General features: G+C 42.1%; 1 protein-coding gene across 9 annotated transcripts in view; it reads right to left on the minus strand.

Moving 5' to 3' along the window:
• KLHL3 (kelch like family member 3) overlaps positions 1 to 27,079 on the minus strand; it is a 304,443-nt gene that overhangs the window by 79,598 nt on the left and 197,766 nt on the right. For all 9 annotated transcript variants that reach the window (XM_074379902.1, XM_074379899.1, XM_074379898.1 and 6 more), the window contains 2 exons: positions 16,685 to 16,791; positions 5,789 to 5,910 (listed from right to left, as the gene is read on the minus strand). In XM_074379902.1, coding sequence (XP_074236003.1) covers positions 5,789 to 5,910; positions 16,685 to 16,791 — 229 coding nt within the window. The remainder of the gene's footprint in view (positions 1 to 5,788; positions 5,911 to 16,684; positions 16,792 to 27,079) is intronic.

The raw sequence follows: 27,079 nt of genomic DNA on the forward strand, positions 1-27,079 counted from the left end.
GCAGGGACTCATCCCTCTGTTCCTATCATATCACTCCCATGCTCAAGATCTTTTCATGGCTCTCCACTGCCTGCCCAACAAGTCCAAACTTCCTAGCCTGCTTTCCAGCCTTATTTCCCCCTACTCTGCACTTCATGGACCCTAAACACCAGCAGATTCTCTGTATCCCTACAGCCATGCTTCCCAGTCTTTAATCCCGGAGGATCTTACTAAAATGCAGATTCTAATTCATTAGGTCTAGGATGGGATCTGAGAGCCTGCATTTCTAACAAGAACCCTAGCAATGCTTGCAGTTGCTGGTCCACCAACCACACTTGGAGTAACAAAACTCTACACACACACACACATACACATACACACAAAGTGGTTCTCATACTGAGCTACTCACTGGAATCTTAAGAGTTTTTAAAATGCTGATTCCTGGGTCTTGCTCTAAAAGAATCTAACTTAATTAGTTTTGGAGGGTGGCCTGGACATCAAGAGGTTTTTCAAAGCTCCCCATATGCTTCTCATGCACAGCCAAGTTTTAGAGCCACTGTCCCACAACCTTCAGTATACTGTCCTCATTCAGAAAGGTACATAATGAATTATTATTAATTACTGAACATCTGTGTGCCAGCCACTAGTATAGGCTCTGCGATTCAAGAGTAAGCAAGAGAAACCAGATCCTGTTCTGCTGGAGCTTAGAGTCTACTGGAACAAGATTCATCCCAAATCCCTCAGGACTCAGGCAATGACACTTTATTCTCCCATCAAACAGATACAAAGCAAAGATCATCTTTGGGTACATTCGTAGAGAAAGGAGAGTTAAGTTTCCATTTAAAAGGTCACAGGACACATGAGTATTTATTCTATATCCTGGAAGACAGAAATAGTTCTTGCTCAGGTGTATGTGCATGTGTTTTTCCTAAAGGCCAGGGAAGACCGGCTTGAGCAGGCCTGCTGGGTTCTCAGCCAGCCAGCCTCTGTCAAGTTTCCCTAGGACTTCCCCTCAGCTGCTGAAGCCTGCCTCTAGATCAAATGCACAGGACAAAAGGACAAAGTTCTATTCCACTCCAGCTCTGCCACCCTGCCCTTCACCTATGGAAGCAGCAGGTAGTCTGAGCACGATTTTCCAAAAAGAAATTTCGGGAAAAAATCACATTGTATAATAGCTTGATTTAAGGCTGCTTATCTTGGGGACCCTAGCATCCATTTCACCCCAAAATAATCCCCTTGTCCCAGGCCTTTGCTCTCAGCTGCTGTCCTGGCTCTGAGAGTGACTGAGCCAGCTATACTCTAGCTGTTTTCCAGCCACGAGGACTTGCCCAGGAAGATATCGGCTGCAGATGCATTTGTTTTCTTGATTCAGGACACTTAAAAAAGATTTTTTTTTTAAGTGATTTAAATTCTGGACTCTGTCTTTCTCCCAAGACAGCTCTGAGTCCTCAGCTCTGACTCGTCAGTTTAATGTACTCAGGCCAAAAACTCTGCCCCACTGCCATTTAGGGGCCTTGTCCCTCCACTGGGGTTACCAACAGTCTTAGTTTTCCCAGGACTGAGGGGTTTCCCAGGACTGAGGGGTTAAAAGTGGGACAGTTGGTCACCCGTCATTATCCCTCCCCACAGGCAATAACCACCAACAGCCTCCACTATCAGTGCTCGAACTCCTGAGCCAAATGCCTAAGCTCAGCAAGGAAAGCTGCTCCTACGCACAGGCTTACACTTCTCCCTCATTACAGCTGAGTTCTAGAAAATGTGCTCCTTTTCTCTTCCTCCACCCTCTCTTCCACTATCCTATATCCCCAGCAGGAAAACAGTAAATTAACACCACGTCTGTGGTATTCTCTGAACCACTAATTCATTCCTGAGAAAGAAAAAGATAAAATCATCCTCTTCTGAGAGTTTTAGACTGTAAGTAAACACAGCCAGAATCCAAATCTAGCTACCTGAACCCTATCCCCACTAAACAGCCACCATCCCCACTAAGCAGCCATAAACTGGGAAACTCAATTAACCTGTGAGCTTGTTCAGCCTGGCCGAACAGATTCCAGGACCAGATTAGTCTCTGCCTGCTAGTCAAATGGTGATCCATTAACCATTCTTGTTGAATGAACACCAGGAATAAAAAGCTCTGCTCCCAATCTCCAGATGACCTCCATGACACCCGCTGACCAGTATCAGCTAGAGTTAAGACTGGAGTTAAGGTCATAGGCTGACTAATCATGCTGATTTTTCTGGGACTTTGCCCCTTTTACTGCTGAAAGTCCCACATCCCAGAAGGCCCCTCACTTCTGGGCAAACTAGGATAGGTGTTCATCCTAGGGAGTAGTAACCTTGAACCAGTGACCCTAGGAAGTCTTGAGGTAGAGGAAGCCATCAAACAACAGCCAGCACACACCCTACTCAGAGGTGTGGTAACCCCAAAAGGGCCACATGTGAGAAGAGGCAGGAATGCAACAGCAGCCCTCTCCCCACCACCTACCACCCAAAAGGATTTCTGAGAGTCCAATCCGCCTCCAGATTGCATTCCAGTGAGCTGCCCCACCCCATACACATACACGAGATCATGCCAGTGACACATAGTCCCTTCCCCCTTCCCCTCTTCCAAGGAGACAGCAGCACAGTGCGATGCTTAAATTCTCAAGCTCATGACAACCAGCTAGAAAAATGAAATAATAAATATTTCCTGAATATATTCCTTAGGTTACACTTTTAATTTTTAAAACTTCCCTAGAGAGAGCTACCCACATAGCTTTCAACTTCCCTACTGTTCACAATACCCACTTAGTAGACAAAAATTGTAAGGCTTTCTACCTCTTCATACCCCTGTTTGAGTTCACTCCTACCCAAAAGACTTCCCAAACCAACTTCCTAAAATGAATGGGCTTGCAGTTTCTCTAATTGCTCTTTCCCTCTCTTTGATCTTCCACTGAGACTAGCTTAGAGTCAAAGCTTTTTTTATTTTTTTATTTTTCCTTCTACTTGCTTCATACAGGAAGGTGTTAAAAAAAGAAAAAAAGTAAAAGAAATCAGAATGCTGAAGGGAAGGCTTGGAGGCTGGAAGATGTATTACTGCTCAGACTCTGGGTCTCAGGGATTAAAGTAAGGCCCCATCCAGTGGGGTTCTGGCATCTAGAAACAAGTACAAAACACATCTCCAGAGGCTCTGAAAAGCAAAGACAGCAACACATCCATGAAGTGACTGTCTTCACTTCCCTCTCCCCACATCAACAGGGCTTTGAGATGATTTCTTCTTCTCTTCTCTTCTCTTGCCTGAAACTCCACTCCTTTAAAGCAGCAGGAGTGACAAGCTTATGAACAAGAGGCCAAGCGTGGGTCCTCAGCTCTGAAGCAAGACTGTCCTCATAGAATCACTAAGGCAGTACTACCTGGTCCCTGGAGGGAGGAGGCTGAGATCAGAGAAGGAGTAGCTGGCCAAAACCACCCATCAGGATGGAAGATTACCCTAAGTCAAGAATCTTCTAGCTTGCCTTTTGCCACCTCAGCATTACAGTTTCTGGAAAACAGGCCCTGAAATGGCCCCTGGCAAAGAGTTTACAGGTTACCCTTCAGCTTGCAATGGCTTCCCCTCCATTTTTCATGTGCAGGCCTCATTTTGTTTTTTTCCTACCTCAGATAACATGAAAACACAGCAGAGGATATCCCGTCACAGAGTTTGCTTCCTTTAGCAAAAACAAAAGGAAATGCCCTGCCTCAGAAAGCACCTACTCCTGGAATTGCAGGGAGGCAGGGCCACGCATGGAGGGAGGGCACCAGCCAGGGGCCCAGGTGTTGGGGCTACCCAGGGCCTCTGCCCCAGCCACACAGTGGGTCCAGCACTGAATCAGTGCCACATAAAGAAAGAAAGAAAGGAAAAGAGGTTGGAGGGCATATATAGACGAACAGGAGAGCTGGCAAAGAGCACTGTGTTGAAGTGTCATTTTAAATTTTGACTCCTCCACTTACCAGCCATACAACTGCAGACAAATTACTTAACCTCTCAATGCCTCTGTCCCCACAATAAAATGAGGACAAGGCATCTTATGAGGATCAGATGAGAAAAACTTAAAGTAGTTAACACAGTGCTTGGTACATAGGAGGTGCTCAGTTGATGTCAGTTTTTATTATTGTAAATCATTATGAGCCAAAGGCAAGGTTCTGATCATTCATTTAACAAGAAACAAGAATTCATCACAGCCTTAGAGCACAGCACAGGGGGCTGGCGTCAGCTCCCAACTTTACCACTTTCTGTGACCATGGCAGGTTATTTAACCCTGTTGAGCACCAGTTTCTTCAGCTGTAAAGGAGGGATCATACTGGTACAGTCCAATGGGCGGTTATGAGAATTGAATGGAATAATGCATGTGAATTGATGGGCACATGTTTGCTTATAAAAGTCAGTTATGACTGCTAGTACCTCCACCATGGAAGGGCAACTCAGGGTATCTCCAAGGATATACGTGGCTGGGAAGGGACTAGGGATGTAGCTCTCACAGCCATTTAACAAAGTCCCAGATCTCTGACCCTTGTTTCTGAGGCTTTTAGGAGAGCCCCAGTGCCTCCATGCTCATCTCCTCAGTGTACCAAATCCTCAATAGATCCTGTCTTCACAGACGATCTGTGAGCAACCACCTCAGCAAATACATAACAGCATGAAGAAGAATCCAAATTTTGATCCAAAATGTCTTCTTCCCAATCTTTTTTTTTTTTCTTTTTGGAGGCAGAGTCTTGTTCTGTCACCCAGGCTGGAGTGCAGTGGTATGATTTCAGTTCACTGCAACCTCCACCTCCCATGTTCAAATGATTCTCCTGCCTCAGCCTCCCAAGTAGCTGGGATTACAGGCACCTGCCACCGTGCCCAGCTAATTTTTGTATTTTTAGTAGAGATGGGGTTTCACTATGTTGGCCAGGCTGGTTTCAAACTTCTGACCTCAGGTGATCTGCCTGCCTCAGCCTCCCAATGTCCTGGGATTACAGGTGTGAGCCACCACACCCAGCCCCTTCTGAATCTTTTTGTTTTTTCTCCAGTATCACCCTTGACCTAACCACAGTTTAAAGTGAAGAGGTTAAAAGTCCCTAAACAAGGAGGTTCAGAGAATTTTCACATTGGTGAATGCATCCACAGGCTGGGAGGGTAACACAACCCAACCTCATGAGACAGCAGCTTCTGGGCTCAGGATCTCCAAACAGTGAACATTATGTCCACACAAACTGCACCTTGCTTTATGTACCTCTTAATCCTAACCAGGCAATAAGGATCCAAAGTAGAATATCTTCTAATTATCCAAGTTTGAAAACACTTTGTATTTTATAGGAAAAAAAGTTATTAAATCAATATACGATGAAAAGAGAGCTGGTTCCAATTATAGACTTCTCCCTCTGCTCATTTTATGCCAAATTATTTTGCACTTACTGTTAATACCCAAAAGTTTCAGCTATTTGAATTCTGAGACAAGACAGTGACCTGGGGAGAAGAGGAGTCACCCAAGCTCCCAGCTTTTCCTCCACAAGATTTTGCATTGACATGAGTTATAAAGACTTTCTATTCCCAGGCCCAGGCTCATCCAGGGATATCATGGCCTAGTGGCTAAGAGCATGGGTGCCCAAGCCAGGAAGGCATGAGTTTGAGGACCAGCTGGCTTACCTCCTGACCATGTGGCCCAGAGCAAGTCACCTGACCTCTCTGGAGCCATAGTTTCCTCTTCAGTAACCAACTGAATTGTTGTGAGAGTTAAATAAAACAACACCATAAAACAGTGGCTCCTGAGTGTGCAATACACTGAGCTATTAGTGAGCCTAAGTGTACCTGGACATTCTCTTCGGTCACCTCGATTTCAGCAGTATAGATGTAGTCGATCAGCTTACTCAGCGTCTGCCCATCCACGTCCTTGATTTCTATCTTTTTGGCTTTACTCTCAGACATGTCACCTAGAGTTTACAACAAAAACAAAAAGGACATGAATGTGGCACCTGGGATATGTTTACCTTCCACATGGCCTCCTGCCCTGTCTTGGAAACATAAAAGCACTGCCTGGGCTCCAGGAGGTAGCAGAGGGATTCAGGCACAGAGGGGGATAAACCAGGTAACCTCAAGGTCACATCAACTTTGGGTCTGTGATCACCCACAAACCCAATTGTAAGCATTCCTTACTCTATCTATTGCCCACTTCCATTCTGAAGGCAAATCTGTGTCCAACCACTCATTTAACCAACATTTGTTGTAAACTTCCATATACAAGGCCAGAAAAAGTGAACAAGATATGTACCTGTCTTTAAGGAACACAAGTCTAGTAAGGCAGACATATGAAAGTATTTATAAACAGAGGTGATAAGAGCTTAGTAGACAGAATTATACACCAAGTATTGTGATAACAATAAGTAACATTTGTTGAGAGCTAACTATGGCCATACACTGTGTTAAGCACTTTGAAGTCTTTTAATCCTCGCAACAACCTGTGAGGTTTATTAATATTACCCCCATTTTACAGATGAAGAAACTGAGCACAAGAAGGTAGGTAATTCATTTTGCCCACGGTCACACACCTAGGAAGAGGCTAAGTTGGGTTGAAACCCAGAAAGTCTGACTCTGGAGTCCACACTTGTAACCACTATGCTATACTAAAACCCAAGAACACAGAGGAGGGAGCAACAAATCTCTTCTGGGAACTGCAGTCAGACCTCCTAGTAAGAGGTCACATTTAGTGAGGTATTACAGGATGAGGAAGAGTTCTACAGGCAGCAAAGGTAAGGAAGGATGAGCTGAATCTGGGGACCATTCGTGCAAAGAGAGGAAAGTATTAAAAGAATAAATTTTGGTGAGATGACGAGAGGCTGGTTGGCTAGTACACAGAGTAACAGTGAGAAGGAGGAAGCTGGAGAGGTAGATGGGGCCGGGACTTGACAAGCCCTGTAAGTGAGGTAAACAAGTTGGGACTTTATCCCAGGTATAGCACCACTGAGAATTAATGAAATTTTGCATGCAGGGTGGAAGCTAGATCACAGGCAGGGAGAACAGCTGGAGGCCCTGATAATAATCCAAAAATGAGAGAAGGCAGGGCTGTATGTAAAGGCAAAAGCAGCACCACATTGCCATGGTCCTGAGGCCCCTGCCTTCGGCCTGCACTCTGCAAACAACACATGGGTTTATCTAAAGCCGGGCCCATTCAGCAAAAGCTGCTGATTTCAGGAAAGGCAGGCAACACATGTCTTTGTAAACGGAAATAAAGGACAACCTGACTGCAAGAAACAAGGGATCCAGAAGCCTTAATGTGAGTGTGAAACCAAGCCTGGGCGGTTGTTTTCTCTCTGTGGAATTCATACACCAGAGCCAAGAAAATAAAGTACAGTACAGCATGTGGGCTGCAGACACCCACCTCCAAGCTGCATGGACTGCACATGATTCCTCCACCAATCCAGAGTCCCATCCTGACACAGTTCTAGAGCTGAATGACTCTGGAACGGGGAGGAAAATAGAGGGGGAGACATTCCAAACCCTGCCTGTTCCCTCAGCTGCCAGATCAGGTGGACCTGAGGCTCTCCACCGTGTTCTCTCTCCTCTGACTGCCAGTGGAAGCCCATGAAAGGCCTCAGAGGCACAGTGCCCTGGGGCAGAACAAACAAGTAAAGAAAAACAGGGAAAAACAGTATATTCCTCCTCCACCCGTAACACAAGCTCCACACACAAACAAAAACATGCATACACAAGGAAATCAGAAGTTATTAAAAAGTTCATGAGGGTCCAGTTGGTAATTATACTGCCAAAGATGATCACAGATAGCCAATTCTTTGTTTAATGAGTTAGTCCTCAAAAAAAAATACAGCAGCCAGATTGCAAGAACCAAGAGATTCAGAAGCCCTCACAGCAGTGTAAATCAGAGCCTGGGCTGACTGTTTTCTGCCTGTGGAATCTGTGGTTGAAAGTCAGGTTAGGGTTTTGTAACTTTGGAGTAAACAAATGGAAACTCCTGGAATTGCATGAAAATATTTTTATATATGTGTAAAAGTTCACTTTTTCTAGGGGGATGACAGGTCATTTTTATCAGATTCTTACAGGAATCTATGATTCAGAAAAGGTTAAGACAGTTTCCTTGACAGCAGCTCTTTAGGAGACTTTTCCTTGCTCCTTTACATGACTCTTAAATTTCTAATTTTCTATAATAAGTACTTAAAACTTAAATAAGCAAGAAAAAAATGATGTGAAAGAAAAACTAGGGGCTCAAAGACAGCACTTATTTTCTGAAAAAGCTTGTATAATCCAATCTTATTATCTTATGAACCAGCAAAAATTACTACACCAAACTAAGACTTTAGTTTAAATGGGGCCTAAAAATAGTCATATTACTCAATACTGTGTAGCAGATCCTCTGCTAAGGTACCCTAATGTTTACCTGACTCATATTATTTCATTTAACCTGAAACATGTCCAGAAGGTAGACAGTATTACTTCCAGTTTACCAATTATAAAATTGGCATTTCAAGAGGTATTTACTCATAAATTCTTAGAGGCAGGAGTACAATTTGAACTTTGGCCTAACTCTAGACCCTGTGTCATTTCTAATACATCCCTCAATAAAATCTCATCCTAACTAATAACCTTAATAAAAGTATTCCCAAACTCAAGGCCTTGGTCCAAATTCTGAGGACAAGTTAGTACTTAATACCTAGCAAAGAACCAAGAGGCTAAGATCTTGTCAAACTTATTTGTCAAGATATCCTTAACACATAACAAAGTGCTTGGCATAAAATAAGCACTTAAAAATATTTATTGGAGTAGAAAAAAAGAAGAGAGATTCTCTTGACATCTCATAATTCCATGGGCTTCAGTAATTCCGGAGGAGAAAAACCATCAAGGACTTGGTCGTTCTTGCTCCTTCATTCATCTCTAATAGTTGGACAAAATATTTCTAGAAAACAGAAGATGAGCCATGTAAGTCCTTCCATCTGTGCGGTCAACCGAAGTGCTCTCTTCTGCTAGCTCTTCCCAAGGGGCCCAGAAAGCCACCTCAGGCTCTGAACTTTCAGAGAATGGCTATCAGCTGCACATCTTTTTAGCCCTTTCCATCTTCCGCTTATCATCTGTTAACATGCATGTCCTGTTTCTCCAAAGAGAACATGATTCTCTCAAGGACAGATATTTGCTCATTTATTCATTCAACAAACATAAATCAGATGTGTCTTCATGTGTCAAGCACTGTGTGAGGCCCAGAGAATACAACAGCTAACAAGTCACAGCCCCACCCTTATGGAGCTCAGTCTAGTGGAGAGAGAGATAAGAAAACCACTAACTGCAAAAGACGTCAAATGCTAGAAAAGAGGACTTAGCTTGAAAGGTTCTTAAGCCAGTGATTCCTGTACCCTAAAGTTGCATGCGAAATCATGAGCACACAAGAACACAGGTTTGCTCTTCCAGGGAGAGAATCTATTGTTTTCATCAGATTGATGCATGATGGTTAAGACACTCACTGATCTGGAGGAGTCATAGTTATTCGGAAGAGAAGTGAGAATGAGGAAGAGTATCCCAGACAAACAGAATAGTGTATAAAAAGGTATGAGGTAACAAAGGATGTGACCTGTCTGGGAACCATAACAAGTTCAGTCTGGCTGGAACACATTAGGGAAGAATGATGAGACAGGGCTGTAGATGAAAGCAGGAGCTGGACCATTTGGGGGACTTACGAGTCATGCTAAGGAGTTTACACCTCATCCTAAGGGCAACAGGGAGCTCCTGATAGATTTTAAGCAGGTAAGGGATACATCAGATTTTTATACTGGGAAAGGCACTGTAGCCACACTATGGAGAATGGATTGGGAATGGGAAAACAAAGCAGGTGGCAGATTGACCAGTTAGAAGACTGATGCAGAATATCAGGTTAAAGATGATATTGGCCTGACTGTGTCTTGAACTTCTTTAAATCCTCAGACCCTGAGGGCTTTGCACTTAGCAGCCTCTGAGAACCATGAGGGCCCAGAAGAGTAAGCAATCCCAGAAGCCTATTAGGTAAAAGCATCCAAGTCTTCAGTCTAGATCCTAACAAGCACACTATGTGCACAGCTGAGATCTTTTTAGGTGGAAGACTGCCAAAGAAGAGAAGGAGGGGGGAGTATGGAATGAAGGAGTGAAAGGAAATCTGTCACGATCACAGAAGACTCAAGATGTCTAGAAAAATCACTAGCTCATCTTCCAGGTCACTGGTATAAAACCAACCCTATTATTAAGTAAACAAAGCCTTGAGAATGAAAAAGGATAGACTGGCTGGCAGGTCTCTCTGAAGAACACCACAGCAAAACCACTGACCGCCCCTATATAGTCATATGTCCTTAAGGATAAGAAAATGGAGTGTTCAAGAGTCCTTAAGGACAAGAAAATGGAGTGTTCATATGTCCTTAAGGACATGAAAATGGAGTGTTCATATGTCCTTAAGGACAAGAAAATGGAGTGTTCAAGAGTCCTTATGTCACAGAATTACTTTCTTGCTTCTAACTTTAATTAGTGCTGTAATTTAGTCTCATGTTCTGGGTAGAGAGAAAACTAGAAAATCCTTAACTTTTGCACAATGATTCTTCATGAACATTAAGATGGTTATTGAACTTTCTTCCCCCTAACCCTCATCTAAAACCTAGGCTGCCAACTCATTTGGCCAGAGCTGAGTACGAAGACCAAAGACATTAACCTCACAGGAGAGAAAGAAACACTGCCATCTCCTTGAACCCTGGCCAACCCTGCTGCAGGTAAGTGTTCTGGGCCATTTGACTGCAGATCAGGGAATGCGCTTCGTCACACTGACAAATGTTCTTATGTCACATTGGGAGTGAATAGCAGTCTCTATTCCTAGGTGCCACAGAGTTCTCTGTTGAACCATAGGTTACCCTATATCACCTGTGAAATAAGGACATTCCTTGTTCTGCCTTTATCCTAGGGCTGTGTGAGAATCAAAGGAGACAATGAGACTGTGAGAGCTGGGACAGCAGGATCCAGCAGACCCACTGTGACAGACATCACTTCCTCCCCGACTCTCCCTGGAATCTCATCCCTCCTCCCTCTGGAAAGATCTTTCTGCCCAACTGGAAGCACAGTGAGCACAAAGTCAAGGAAAAAATGTCTCCGTGTCATTACAAAGTGACTACAAAAAAAAAAAAAAACCCAAATCACCACCCCCCACCCACATCCACAAGAGTTTTAAAAACCATGGCGTGCTCTACAGTAATAAAAGTAGACTTTATTAACTATCTACATAGTGCTGAGCACCTTATACCCATTACCTATATTTGTTCCCTTGTTGTTGTTATTATTCCAGTCTCTTCAATAAGAAAGCTGAGGATCAGAGAGGAAAGTGAATTCTCCACACAGGTACATAGTTAAGATTGGAAACCAGGTCATTATTACTCTAAAGCCCTTTCCAAGATACCACACCATCTCCCAATGCAAGGCAGCATTACCAATCTTGTGTTTAATCCTTAGCAAAGAGGACTCCACATCACCGACTCCTAACCTCTTCTATGAACATTCACAAAACATTCTTTACCAATAGTTTATCTCCAATGGTGATCTCAGTTTTAAGGCTGAGCTACTCCAAACCCAAAGAAATCTACCTCAGACCATCTTGGTCAAACCAGTTGCACCTTAATGGAGAAACCACTGGGACTGAATAGCAGTCTTTATTCCTAGGCACCACACAGTCCTGTGTTGAACCACAAGCCAAATCCCTGCTCAAAACACCTGCCATTTCTGCACCGAGAGTAACATTATTAGACAGGATTGCTGGCTCCCTCATCATCAAATCTGGGTCTCCTGGGCCAGAAAAAGATGCCTGACTTTATTGTGATATGATAGGGACAGGAAGACGAAGTCGTGTGTCACTGTCACTTAGCCCAAAGATGACTAACTCTAGAAGATAATCACATGGAAGGTGAAGCTGTTGCTCCTTAATCCCAGGCAGCCTCTGACACATCCATTCCTTTTCTCCAAAATATTTTATCTACCTAATCTCTGATTCCTCAGTGGCAAAACTCTCAGAAACCAGACCCCATCTACTATAACTACTACCCTACAACCTCCCTGAAGGTCCACTTTGTCTAAGAAAAGAATTCTATTCCCTAGTTCTTCCTCTCTCATTGTCCACTGCCTGGTATTCAGTTTTGCTGAGCTGCGTCTTATGTAGAGCTCTTCAAAGGCATCAGTACACCATACAAACACAGGGAACACAGACACTGGCCACAGGCCAGGGTCTGGTAGAGTCTGGCTTGCAGCAAGGGTGAAACAACAGTTCTATGGAAAAAGTTCATGCCTGGGAAGAGAATAAGACAGCCAGGCCCTCATGGTTCTGCTTTGTGGATGATTAGTGCCTACTCAAAGTCTAAGCCCCTTGTCTCTCACCCCCAGAACTTTCCTGACTTCTCCTCCCTATTTCTACTCACCATACATTCAAAGATGCCAGTTGAACATCAGCCTAAATCTAATAAAAACTGGACAGTAACTCCTCTTTAAAAAAAAAAAAAAAAAAAAAAAAAAAAAAAAGACAATCTAAACCAGCCACTACAAACAGTACAATAGGATCACATGAGTGAGACAGATCACTCCCAGGACTTCATGTGGGATGGAAGCCCAACTGTCTTTTAGCCATTGCATGATTATGGGCATAAGACCCTAAGCCCATATATTCTTTAGACCTCAGTTCCTTTAACACCATATAATGGGGGGCTGTATCTAGATGACATGTATGTCAGGGATCCATATGGAATACAAATGCTATAGTACACAGAAGCCATGATAAAGGGCATGATAAAAAGAGAGAAACACTGATGAGGAGATTTGGGGAAAATTGCTTCGCCTGTGATGGAGGTGCCAGATGGGGAGGATGGGGAAAGAATCTTAAGTATTTCGTCCTTCTAGGAAAAAGATGGCTAGAACACAGAACTACTGGCCTCCACACTCAAGCAATGCTGAAAGCGATGAAGGGCAAATAGGTTGATGGCTCACCCCAGATCTTCTCATATACTGTCTGGAATGGGACACTCTCTGATGGGCACTCAGATCTGTTTCACACATATTCCAAGTTATTGTCCACAGGACATGGTCAAGGAATGTGGGATTGGTATTTGGAACCACATCAGGCCATTTGGAGAACATGAACTCAGAGGACAAAAAAATAAAAACATTTAAGCTTGGGTAAAATATCATAATCACACAACTCAAGTCAGAAGACAGCCTGTATTTTATATTCCTTTTGGCTTTAAACATACTGATAGAAATGGACCTAATGAGACTCAGCCTCTCACCCTCAGCACACAATGCATTTTACATGTTTTGAAGCTGAATCTGATAATTAGAACAAAATTTTGCAATGTTACTGGATTTTTTTTAGTACCTGTTTACTGATGTTTAGGCAAGACCAAGGGGTCTTAAAACTATATAAATCTTAGATATCTCGCGGATGGGAGCATAAGCCAGTACAACTGTTCTTTAGATCAATGTGGCACATGTCTCAAAAGTCTTCAAGGTGTGCACACCTTTTAACCAAGTACTTCTTATTCTAGAAATCTATTCTAATAAAATAATCAGGAATGTAAATAAAGATTAAGATGCAAGGATTCCCATTATAACAATATTTATAACAAAATGTCACATAAAACTATGATTTCCAACAAAGAAGGAAATAAATTTTCAATTAGAGTATATATAATGGAATCACATGAAGGCATTAAAATTAGGTTGTAACTGCAATTTCATTAACATGAGAGGATATTCATTATATACTGCTAGGCTCAATTAAACAAATTTGCATTGAGCACCTGCTATATAGAAGACCATGCTAGGCAGCGGGGACATGGTGGTGAATTTGAAAGGTATTAGCTCTTACTCTCATAAAGCTTATGATTGACCAGGGAAATCAAATATTGAGGAAGTAATAAGATGAGTAGTAATATTAGAGTGAAGCATAAAGAACCATGGGAGTAAGTAGCAGAGGAATTCAACCTAAGCCAGAGAGGTCGCAGAAGGCCTTCCTGAGGAAGTGATGCTTAAGCACTAATGCAGGATGTACAGGAGTCAGGCAAGCAAAGAGACGGAGGAAAGAACATTCCAGGAAGATGAATAGCAATTTTTAAAAAAAATACATACATCAAAAAAGGCTATTTCGGCTGGGAGCAGTGGCTCACGCCTGTAATCCCAGCACTTTGGGAGCCACGGCAGGTGGATCACTTGAGGCCAGGAGTTCAAGATCATTTTACCAAATGGTGAAATCCATTCTCTAATAAAACTACAAAAATTAGCCAGGCATGGTGGCATACACCCGTAGTCCCAGCTACTCAGGAGGCTGAGCCGCGAAAATCACTTGAACCCAGGAGGTGGAGGTTTCAGTGAGCTGAGATTATGCCACTGTACCCCAGCCTGGGCAACAGAACAAGACTCTGTCTCAAAAAAAAAAAAAAAAAAAAAAAAAAAAAAAAAAAAAAAAAAAAAAAAAGACTATTCAACTGTATATATTAAATGAACTCAAATATATGTTTTGTATATGTACACATTTATAAATATAAAATCTAAAAAGATATAAACCATACTCTTATCTAGGTGTTGTGGTACACATAATTTCTTACTTTTTGCTTGCCCACAGTTTCTGATTTTTATCTGTAATAAAACATGTGAATAGGATTTGGACGGCTGGGTGAATGGATGGGTGGAAGGATGGATGGGAACCAGATTCAGTGGAAGGTTAGGGCTGGGCATTGTATTACCCTGCTTTCTTCTCCTGTCCCTTCAATTCCTAGAATCTAAGAATGCCCCAGAAACATTTTTTCTTACAATTTGTAAAATCACTTCGGTTTTGCTATGACACTTCAGCTACTTCAGAGGCAAGTTCATTAGCAAACAGTGGAGCCCCATGATGGTTCATTGGAATTCCAAACAGATTCCTCTCTCAACACTGAACTTTCCAAACCCCACACACAAAGGATGACTGGCAGAGCTATTTATTGAAGTTACAGCTAAATAACTATTGCAGACAAGATGAACTATTTTAAAATAGAGATGGATGAAGGAAAGGGGGAAAAAAAGGAAATAAAGGCCTCACAACTAGGGTTTCAGACAAGTCAAAAGGGAATGCAGCTCAAAATTTCCAGATACTGAACTTAGCTAGTTTTCCAGGATACAATGTGAAATTCCTGGCCCAAAGCTGAAAGTGAGGTAAGACTAGCTTGGTCCACTTAGCAGAGGCACCACTCCAAGTTGAGACCAGCTTCTGGGGGATACACATGTGACAAACTCTCAGTGCACAAATCTCAAGTCTCTCCCAGTGAAACCAGTCTTGCTCAGCTGTGTAAATATTAGGAAGAGGGTTACACTCCATTCAGCAAGTGTGCCTGCACTAACCCATCCTCAGCAAGCTTGCGTTCATCCTTCATTCACTTATTTGGGCATGGAGGATTCAACAATAACAAGACATGTTCCCCAAGTGCCCAAAGCTCACAGTCAAGTGCAGAAGACACTTCAATCACTCATTTAAAAAATATTTGTGTCCTGCCATGTAGCAGGTGCTCAGGATATGGTAACAAACAAGCCCAACAAGGTCCCTGTCCTCCTGGGCTTACATTCTAGTAAGGAGAGACAGGTACAAACCAAGATGATTTTCAGATGGTGATAAATGTTACGAAAAGATAAAGTCAAGTTATAGGATAGAGAGGCTTGGTGTGGAACTATGGCCAGAGTGGTGAGAGGGGACCTGCCTGAGGAGGAAACATTTGCAGGATGAAAAGCAGCCAGTTACATGAGATACCAGGGCATGGACATTAGAGATCCCAGGAAATAGACAGGAATGCAGAGTGACAGTTGCCATACTCAGAGCAGGCACAGGCACTTGGAAAGCATGTAGAAGGGACACCTGACCCATCCTGGGGTGTCTCACCAAGCCCAGATGGCCTCCTTCTGTCAGCAGTGATTTATAGAGCACTGAAGGTACCTGGTTCAGGAGAGGTGCTGAGAAGAACTACAGACAGGAAGCCCGGCCGTGGGTTTCAGATAATTCAGTCTTAGAACTAACAGATGGAATCAATTTGGACAAAGCTATTGGACATGCCCAGGAAACAGGGACCCTGGAAAGTTGGCAAAGGTGCTGAAACTGAAGGCCAGATATTGATTACACCTATTTCTCATCCCCCTCAAGCCCTATCATCACTTTTCCAAGTCTCCTCCACACTCCTATAAAGGCTAGAGGAGGCTCAGGGCCCCTGTCTGGAATGAAGGGCTAAGGAAGGACAATATGTAGGCCAGCTGGTGGAGCACTGGGTCAGCTGCCAGGAAGCCAAGTCCCACTCATTCACTGTGACCTTGGGCAAGTCTCTTCCCTTGTCTCAGCCTCGGTGTCCTCCATCTGCAAAGTGAGAGACCAGAAGGCCTGGCCATGAGCCCAGGAATCTACATTGCTAACACCCTTCCCCACATGACAATGGTGCATGCTGAGTTTTCAGAACTAATGAGCTATGTCAGTGTATCTTTTTTCCTCATGGTAGAAAGGGCTACATGCCCAACTGGCCTGGACGTGGTTCCATCAAGTCTTCCATGGCGCAAAGCACAATATCTGGCATAAAGCAGCCCCTCATGGTGGGCTAATGGCTTTCTCTTTCTTCCCTCCCCTCATGTCACCACCCTCAACATTCTCCCAGTGGAGTTGCAGCCCCATAACCATGGGTTAATGTTGGCCGCTCACCATACCTGTGAACATCGCACAGAAGTAGGGGCTGCAGGCTGCCAGGACCACACGGTGGGCTTCTATCTCGACATCTTCTGCCACAATCATCACGTCACACAACAGCTGTTTACTGTAAGACACCAGGGAGGGGACAGGATGGGTCACAGCACAGACACCTACCCTCATCTTACAAGGCTATTTTTTTCTCCCGCCCAGATTTCACACTACTACTACACAAAGCTGTCATAGGGACTTGCTCTATCTTGAGTTAGACAGGGGGATGGATTCATCAGCTTTTCCAAGTCCCTGATATACCTGGCATTCATGCTTTCCTAAGGTACATGGAGAGATCCAACTACTTGGTGGCTGTAAATTCAGGGCTGCTTTATTTGTCTTCACCTCTCTGTTCCCCAATTCCGTGAAGTCTGATTGAAAATGAAGCGTTTAGCAACTTAGGGAGGAGTGGCAAACGCTTGGGGCTGTCATTCGAGTGACTGAATGCTGAGGAACATGAGCACACCACTGAAGTGTGTCACCAGCAAGACCATGTACTAACAATTCCCCAAGGGACACACTGCATATGCAACATCAGTAAGAGGCAAGCCAGCCTTAGGTATTTCTCCTTCCACCCAGATTTAAAACTATCAACAAGAGGACTCTGCCCATAAACACAGTGCCCCTAAAGACCTGTGCAGATTCCAATCACTGCAAATATTTAAAAATAGTGTAATTACCTTTATTTTTGTCACCCCCACTGAACTAACAAAGGGACTTGTCTTATTTAATATTGTATCCTAGACTCCCGGCTGCATACCTAGCACATAGCAAACCCTAAGTTTTTACTTAATAAATAAATTAATGAATGAAGTGTGATCAATCCACATTCACAGACAGAATGGAGATATGACTACTTTAGAGATTGAGAGGGTATCACAACCTCCCATCGACCCAAGAATTTTTCCTTCATTACTCTTCCAAGCTCTTGTCATTCCTGTTATCAATATAATAGTGAATATTTATTGAGTTCTATGTGCCAGGCACTGTTGTAAGCACTTTTTTACACATATTACTTCATTTAATCCTCTCTACAACCCCATGAGATAGGCCTAATTGTTATGCCCATATTACAAATGAAGAAACTGAGATCCAGAGAAGTAATTTTCCCAAAGTCACACAGAAAGGGAACAGTGGAAACAGGATTTAAATGAAGGCAGCTGAAGCCCAGAGACCACACTCTTAACCTCTGTGGTATCCTGATCACCACTCATCCCTCCTCGTGCTTTAGAGAGAGGATGAAAGATAAGGAAGACAAACACACTTCAACTGTGAGTCACTGGTAGTGGTTACTTAGCATGCTCCCCTGATTTGAGAAGGCTGAGGTCATGATCAGATTTTGTGTAAGAATGTTGAGGTCAATTAATAAGTCTGCGTGGCTGACAGATGGAAGAAAAGCTACATATTTGCCATCTCTGGTATAGCCCATTAAGTCACTGTCAAGTACTAAGATATTTATATAGGTTCATACATCAGACAAATAGACTCATAAGGTCTGAGCAGGCTGGAGCTGCAAATGCTGTTAGAGATCATCTGGTCTATGAAACTCGGAGAGGTGAAAAGATGCCCAAAGCCACAGAAGCCTAAGTCTTGAATCCAGCTCTCTTCACTCTCGATGCAGTGACTTTTCCACAGTACCACAATGCCTCATGATTGGCTGACACTTACAATGAGAAAACACAGAAGACAGGTTAGATCCAATGGGGAGAAGTGGTCAGGAGGTGGAATAAGGTATCAGTAAGGAGATTTCCTTTGGGCACCAAGAGGCAAAACCAGGGGATAGAGACCTTATCTGCAGTGGGCAGCAGACCCTAACCACCAACTGTATCAAGATAAACCAGTGCAACCAGGCACAGAACTGGCTCTTTCCCTAACTGGTTACAAGACCATGGGCAAATAAGCTCACCACAGTTTTCACATCTGGTTTAGCTGCCTTTGGGACACATATCATGGGGACCAAATGGAATTACAGGTGCCATCTAAAAGTGGCATTTTCAGTCCCATTAAATTTTATTCTAAAAATGTATTTCCAACATGAACAGACTCATCATGGACATTTTTACTTATATTAAGTATTTTAGGAAGAAAATTGAGTTATCACTGCTATTTAAGAGTAACCACAGTTTGGGAGGCCAAGGCAGGCATATCACTTGAGACCAGCTGGCCAACATGGTGAGACTCTGTCTCTACTAAAAAAAAGTAGCCCAGTGTGGTGGCAGGTGCCTGTAATCCCAGCTAATCGGGAGGATGAGGCATGAGAATCGCTTGAAATCCAGAATGCAGAAGTTGCAGTGAGCCAAGATCGTGCCATACACTGTAGACTGTGTGACAGAGCAAGACTCTTTCTCACAAAAATAAAAAAGGATCCAGTTATATCCAGTTATAGTTTTTTGGTAACCAATATTTTAATAAGAAAATTGTTGACAGAGAAGGGTCAGAAATGCTGAACAAATGTTCAGTGCTAGGAGCTGAACAAGCAAATGTCAGGGCGTGTTACCTTGCACAAACCCAGGGAAGCTGATAGTTCTTGAACAAATGGGAAAGAAACAAAAAGGAATGAAGAATGAGGATAGAGAATCCACTTAAGCAAATCAATGACAGCAGTTCTGATGGGTGGGAAGTGTGTCTCAAGGCCAGAGAAATGCTAACCCAGAAAACCGGCCAAAAGAAACTTGCCAAATACTTAAGATGGGTTTTCCTTGGGGGTGGGGAAGCCTGTCTGCACACTGGAGACATCTCTATGTATCCACACTACATGGAAGAAGGAAGTTGTAGCTCTAAAGCACTGCATGGCTCACAAGCACTCCTATTCAATTTACCTTGGATCCTACGGGATATTTTTTTTCCGAGTTATCACACTACTCCAAAGGACAATCTTGAGGAGAAAAAATGTAGAACTAGACACTTCGCCATTTGTGGAAAAGTACAATGTAGTGTTAGGAAGGAGCTGAGGCTCTCAAATCAAGCCTCTCAAACCTCTGCCCCACCACTCTCTAGTGTAGAAAAGTATACAATGTGCCCAGAGTGTCACAGAATTGAGATGTGCTGTAAATCAGATAATGCATGGTGCTAACAGAACATATTTAGCAAATGTTAACTTTTTATATTTTGAAAAACAAATTTGAAAAAATGTTTATTTTTTTCAATTGTCAGCTTCACTTTTCCTCCATATCTTCTTGTTTCCTCTAATCATTTAAGATTAGAGGTTAAGTTTTAACATGTTAAGTCTGAGCTGCCCATTGGACATGTAAGTAAGGTTATCAAGCAGGCAAGTAGTTATATGGTCCTGGAATTCAGATGTGGGAGATGGTTGAGAGGTTAAGGGGAGGAATAACCAGCAAAAAAAAAAAAAAAAAAAAAAAGACCACGTGTAGCTAGGTGCGATGGTACATGCCTCCTAGATGCTGAGGAGGCTATAACAAAATATTGCTTTAGCCCAGCAGTTCAAGACCTACCTGGACAACATAGTGAAACCTCATTTCAAAAAATATGACAGTGTGGTACTAGTATAAGGATAGCTATATAGATGAATAAAATAAAATTGAGAGTCCAGAAACAACCCTCATATTTATGTTCAATTGATTTTTTTGACAGGGTGGCAAGATCATTCAACCGGGAAAAAATAGTCTTTTCAACAAATGGTGCTGGAACAACTGGATATCCGTATGCAAAATAACGAAGCTGGATTCCTACCTTACACCATATACAAAAATTTACTTAAAATGGTTCAAATATCTAAATGTAAGAGCTAAGCCTATAAAAACTCTTAGAAGAAAACATAGGGGTAAATCTTCGTGACTCCAAATAAGGCAATGGTTTCTTAGGTATGACCTCAAGGGCACAAACAATAAAAGAAAAAATGATAAATTAGGTATCAAAGTTTAAAACATTTGTGCTTCAAAGGATGCCATCAGGATAATGAAAAGACAATCCATAGAATGAGAAACAATTTTTTGCAAATCGTCTACCTGATAATGAGCTTGTATCTAAAATATGTGAAGAACTCAAACTGTTACAACTCAATAATAGACAGAAAAATAACCTAATTAAAAATGAACAAGAGATCGGAATAGACATTTCTCCAAATAAGATGTAGAAATAGTCAATGAGTTCATGAAAAGATGCTCAACACCACTGACAATCAGAGAAATGTGAATCAAAACCACAATAGGATACCACCTTACACTCACAAGGATAGCTACAACCAAAAGCACAAACAATAACAAGTGTTAGAGAAGATATGGAGAAATTAGAACCTCACTGCTGATGGAAATGTAAAATGGTGCAGTTGCTCTGAAAACAGTTTGGCAGTTCCTTCAAAGATTCAAGTTGCCATATAACCCAATAATCCCACTCCCAGACATATACATAAGAGAGAGAAAAACATATATCCTCACAAAAACTTGTACATGAATGTTCATAGCAACATTATTTATTATAGCCAAAAGTCAAATGTGGTATATCTATACAATGAAATATTACTCTGCAATAAAAAGGAATGATGTACTGAGACATGTTACAAGATGAATAAACTTCAAAAGCATTATGCTAAGTGAGAGAAGCCAGACACAAAAGACTACATATTGTACGATTCTAAAACAGGCCAATCTATAGAGATCTAAAGTAGACTAGTGGTTGCCTAGGGCTGATGGGGGGTGGTTGTAATGATGGGGGAAAGTATGAAGGAGGTGACTGCTAAAGAATACAGGGTTTCTATTTAGGGTGATGAAAATATTCTAAGATTGTGGTTGCATCGCTCTGTGAATATACTAAAAGCCATTAAACTGTATTCTTTGAACAGGTAAATTGTATGGCATCTGAATTATGTCTTCATAAAGTTGTTACCAAAAGAAAAACAGAAAGCAATATGCTAAGATGGTTCATAACAATAATAAAAGCATAGTGGCAGACCATCAAAAAAAAAGGATGAGAGCAGAGAACTGTTTGCAGTAGGGAAATAGGAGATTAAAATTAACAAAATGAGAAAAGACAGACTGCATGTGGATTCTACTCATTGGCTGTTTCTTTCTCTCTGTCCCCTTCCTTTCAGGCAGGTTAGGATGTGCTATTCTAAGAAGGCCCCCATCGTTTCTCCTGACACATCCTTACTCCTCACTTGCCATCCAGCCAGCAAATGGGGTTGCTGGGTGGGTGGTAAGAGAGGAGTTAGGATGTGTCAGTAAGAGTCACTAGAGCTCTGCCATCCAGAAGCAGCAGCTGTGGTCTGGCCATAGCAGAGCAACGAAGTGCAAAAGGAGGAGGAAGCCTTGGCAGTTACCATGCCAACAGCCAGCCCATTCTCTACCATGGAGGTAAAAAGAATAGGAAACTCATGAATTGTGTGATTCATAAACTTCAAAGAACATGTGTGCTTGAACTAAAATAGTTATGTGAAAGCAATGCAAGAAATAATCCCAAGTCCCTGGAATATCATGTAAGATTTCATTAGCTTAACCCCTGGATAGCAAGATGCTTTAGCTCAGGCCTCCATAAGTACACCCAGCCTCTCTCCAATTCCCATTAAACTCACTCAGATCAATAAAGTATCAATGCAGGCCCCCTTCCTCCCTGCCTCACCTTTCCAATTTAGTTTTTAGAAGTTAGCCATTTAAATACCCTGGAACTTGATGTAGCCTTTCAATAACATGCAAATACAAGCTTCATTAAGGGCAAGACTTTGGTCCTCTTATCTCCTGCCATATTCCTGAACTTAGCACAGTGTTTAGCACATTATTATCATCATCATAGCTAATGCTTATAGAATACTATGTGCCAGGATCTCACAATAGCTAAGGAATAGTTATTATTCTATAGGCTGTTCAAATCAGCAATTCTACTTCTAGAAATTACTTTTACACAAATAATCATGAATGGGCACAAGTATTCAACAACAGTAATATATGTGCTGTCACTGTTTTAAGCACTTTATTCCTTAATCTTCTTAACAAGCCAGCAAGACTGGTACTCTTATTAGCCTCATTTCATGGTTGACAAAAGTGAGATCTGGGAGATTAATTAGCTTGCCCATGGTCACACAATAAGTACTAGAGCCAAGATTTGAAACCAGAGTCTATGTTTGTAACTGCTGTGTTACACGACTACAGAGATAACCATAGCAGGGGGTTATTTATATGAGGAATTGGGAAAACCTAGACATCCGACAACAGGGAACTCTTTTTAAAAAAATAAATCAAAAATAGAATATCATTGATCCACTTTATATTGTAGAACAGTTCATGACATAGAAAAATTTGTTCAATATTGTTTTAAGTTAGGTTGAAACATACATTTCTTTTTTTTTTTTTTTTTTTTTTTAATGAAATGGTTCTCACTATGTTGCCCAGGCTGGCCTCAAATTTCTGGGCTCAAGTGATCCTCCTGCAAAGCTGGGATTAGAGTCACAAACTCCCATGTCCAACTAAGGCATTTGTTTATTTGTTTGTTTAAAAGAAAAGAAAACTTTATTTCTTATAAAGGTTATGATCTGCAGTGTGGCCATTCTGACAGGCTAGGAAGCACAGCTTTCAGCCAGAAGCCAGAAAGAGATAATTTGAGAGGGGGCAAAGGAAACAGGAATTTATACTAATCAAGGTGGCCAAATACACATATTCAATAAGCTATAGAAGAAGTCATGTATATTTATGAAAGAGAACCGTGCACATATGCAGTTGAAGTTCTTGCTCTCCAAGTTCAAAAACTGAGGTAATCAGAGAGTGGAGTTTTCAGTCCTCTGACGTCCAAAGGTTAAACAGAGGCCGTGAAACCCCTTACTGCGCATTCTCGAAAGACTAGCCAGAACCACTCCTGTGGTCGGTGGTCTCTTATCAGGCAAAAACGGAAGGGCAGTGTCAGACAGTTTGTTGATATCAAGTGGTGGAGTCTTTTGAAAGGGCTGGCTTTTGTTAGAATCCAGGGGAAGAAAGCTTAATCATGGTTACCAAGGGAGGGAGTCTGACCCCGCCCATCCCATCATGGCTGAGAACTCCATTTTCAAAGTTAATCAGGGGTCCCCTTGGCCAACAGATGGCCTGTTCGGTCCACTGGGGGGCTTAGAATTTTATTTTTAGTTTACATTCTCACCCTGTTGGGCAAGATGTGCCAGGGGCAGCATCAATGGCCAAACTTTTATTTTGTCCTGTATCTTTGCCAGGGTAGTGTGCCTGCCTGCCCCTGTCCATCCTGTCCTTTGGTGGGACCCTTATGGACAATGACTTACAGCCAAAAGACTTGCATCCAATTTAAACATTCCCACGAGATAGGAATGGAGGTGGGCAGGCAAAAGATTTTATGGTACCCATCAACCCATAAAATCTTTTAAGCAACATAACCAAGAATCAAAGCCAAAATGCAAAGTTACAAAATTGACTTCTCTGTAAGTTCTATACATTGAGCTACTGTAATCTTGGTCTTAGCTACACACTTGTGGCCATTAGCTATATAAAACATAAACATTTGGCTGGGCATGGTGGCTCATGCCTATAATCCCAGCACTTTGCAGGCCGACAAGGGTGGATCATCTGAGGTCAGGAGTTCAAGACCAGCCTGGCCAACATGGTGAAACCTCATCTCTACTAAAAATACAAAAATTAGCTGGGTGTGGAGGCAGATGCCTGTAATCCCAGCTATTCAGGAGGCTGAGGCAGAGGAATTGCTTGAGCCCAGGAGGTGGAGGTTGCAGTGAGCCGAGATTATACCATTGTACTCCAGCCTGGTCAACGAGCAAAACTCCAACTCAAAAAAATATATGCATAGGTATAAATAAATAAACACTTGCTAAAATGATTTAAACTAAGGAATATAGAGATTTTTATTGTGCTACAATGTCTTTTGCAATGAGACATATATTCTAAAGAAGAGAGGCATATTGTCCAAAGTTTTACAATGGTTACCACTATGTACTAAAATTATAAATGACTTGTTGCTCATCTGTATATTCTAAATGTTCTATAATAAATATATTTCTTTTACAAAAGAAAAATTAAAAGGAAAATCTATGCCTAAACCTGAATTAAAATTTTCCCAGCCAGCCAAATATATATAGATCATGGTCCATTTGAAAGAACAAAAAGAGGGAAAATAAGATTATACACTTAAATTTCAGCAAAGGACTATATCTTGTATTAGAACAGTGTTTTCCAAAACGAGTTTCACAAAACACTTGCTCTATATACAACCATCAAAGAAGGCTCCACAGTCAAATATGTGTGGAAAACCCTTGGTCAGACAAGTTTACTGCAGGACTTTTCAGAGCGTTTAATATGCCAGTATACATTATGAGCCTCAGAGACGGGTAGAGTATACAGCATTCTTCAAACTCATTGGGGCACAGAGCTCTTTTTTCTGACAGAGCATCTTAATGGAACTAGCATTCCTCAGAACAGAGTTTGGCAAATGTTGAATTATATAAACGAGAAGAAGAAGCAGGACTGTTGGAGAAGGTTAAATCTGAGTCAATGCTTCTGGGGAAAGAGAAAAAACTAGTAACTTTTAACAGAAGTAATAGAACTTAGGATGTCTTTTTAAAAAATTAGTTAAGAAAAAGGGGGCTAGACACAGTGGCTCGTGCCCACAAGCCCAACATTTTGGGAGGCTACGGCGGGAGGATTGCTTGAGCTCAGGTGTTCAAGATCAGAGTGAGCTATGACTGGGCCATTGCACTCCAGCCTAAGTGACAGACTGATCCTCTGTCTCAGAGTGACAGAGGGAAGGGAAGGGGAGGGGAGGGGAGGGGAGGGGAGGGGAGAGAAGAGGAGGGGAGGGGAGGGGAGGGAGGGGATGTTAGTAATAGAAAGTAGAGGTGCAGGGAATCTTGTGTGCATATCTATTTCCTAATTTCTCCCTTTCAGCATCACTAGAGTTGACTATATCAGGCAAAACAAGGCCTGGTGAAAGACTCTTGAATCAGACAGAGGACACAAGCCATACTCAAAAGAACTAAATGGGGAATTTCAATAGCGTCTAGGGAACACAAGAAAAATTCTTCTGTAACAAGAGAATCATGTCCACAAGCATGGACCTCAGTACAGCCCAAAGCCTAAGACAGCTACAGGCAGAGCTTCCAGGAAATCTGGCAGGAGGCCTAATAAAAATTGAGCAGTGGGGCAGAAGACAAATTTAATTTAACTTGGTTATTAATGCCAGAGACTGGGCCCTGTAGAAAGGAGAAATAAGAAAGAAAACATAGAATCAGATAGAATTTTGTTTAAAAGTAGTTCAAGTCCACACTCAACACACACTTCTTTGGCTATGTGCCATCTTCTCTGCCTGAAAGGCTTCTCCCTATCCCCACTACTCTTTTCTCTAACTCTTATTTGTCCTTCAAAATTCAGTTCAAGCATCAGCTCTCTTCTCCAAAGTTCTCACCTGTCATGCTTCCTTCTGTAGCCCTCTTTAAGAAACAAATGATGACCGCATACCTACCACCTGTCAGGCACTGGATGCACTCCTCCATCATGATACCTACTTGTACTATTGAAAGATTATTTTCATTGGCCTATTTATATTTTTTACTTTGTACCCCATTGACCCATTCCAGGGCTCACCCAGTGCCTCTGGGCATCTTTGGTGAATGAATAGAAGAAGCTCCTATGAAGTGCCAGGTGCTAGAGATAAAAATTACTCAAAAGTTGCCTCTGCCCTCAAAGAGCTCGTGAACTACAGAGAAAAGATGAAATCAACAATTACATCTCACAACAGGATGAAGTATGCAGCAAATAAAGGCATGGGCAAAGGAAGCTTCTGAGCTCTCAGGTAAGGAAGAGATTGTGTGCTCAGGCTTTGTGTAGAAAAACATGTACAGAAATACATGTTCAGAGCCCTGAAGCTGCCTTGCAACAAGCTTGTCAAACATGCACGTTGGCCTTACAAATAGCATGCGTAGCCCTCACTATTAGCTCAAAGAGGATGAATGTATTCACATTTCATTTCTCTCTTTACATTTAAGGAGCCAGGTATTCTTCCATTCATGTGGTTGTCTTGCCAACCTAAGTTTAGACCAGTGAAAGAGAGAGTGAAAGGAGAAGAAAATACGTGACATCCACCACAGTCTTTAATCTGCAATTGTGTGTGGGTGTTGCAATCATTCTATTATTGGTTTTCAAGCAGCTCGTTCTGTTGGAAATCAAGTTTATGAACAGACTTGCTGTAACCGTAAAGGATTTTTCCCCTGTGATTAATCATTAAAATGATAGGTGTTAAATATATACAAAAGAAAGACAGTTTTCTGGCAAAGCCATTCTGTCTCAACCAGACTTTGAAAGGGGAAACCAAGTGACTGAGAGTGGGTGGGAAGAGTCAGAATTCCCGAGGTGGTCGTGTTCTGACTTCTGTTCTGAGTCCTCAATGAAGCTCATGGACAAGTTCCT

This window comes from Saimiri boliviensis, chromosome 1, assembly GCF_048565385.1.
Source record: "Saimiri boliviensis isolate mSaiBol1 chromosome 1, mSaiBol1.pri, whole genome shotgun sequence".
Taxonomy (NCBI): Eukaryota; Metazoa; Chordata; class Mammalia; order Primates; family Cebidae; genus Saimiri; species Saimiri boliviensis.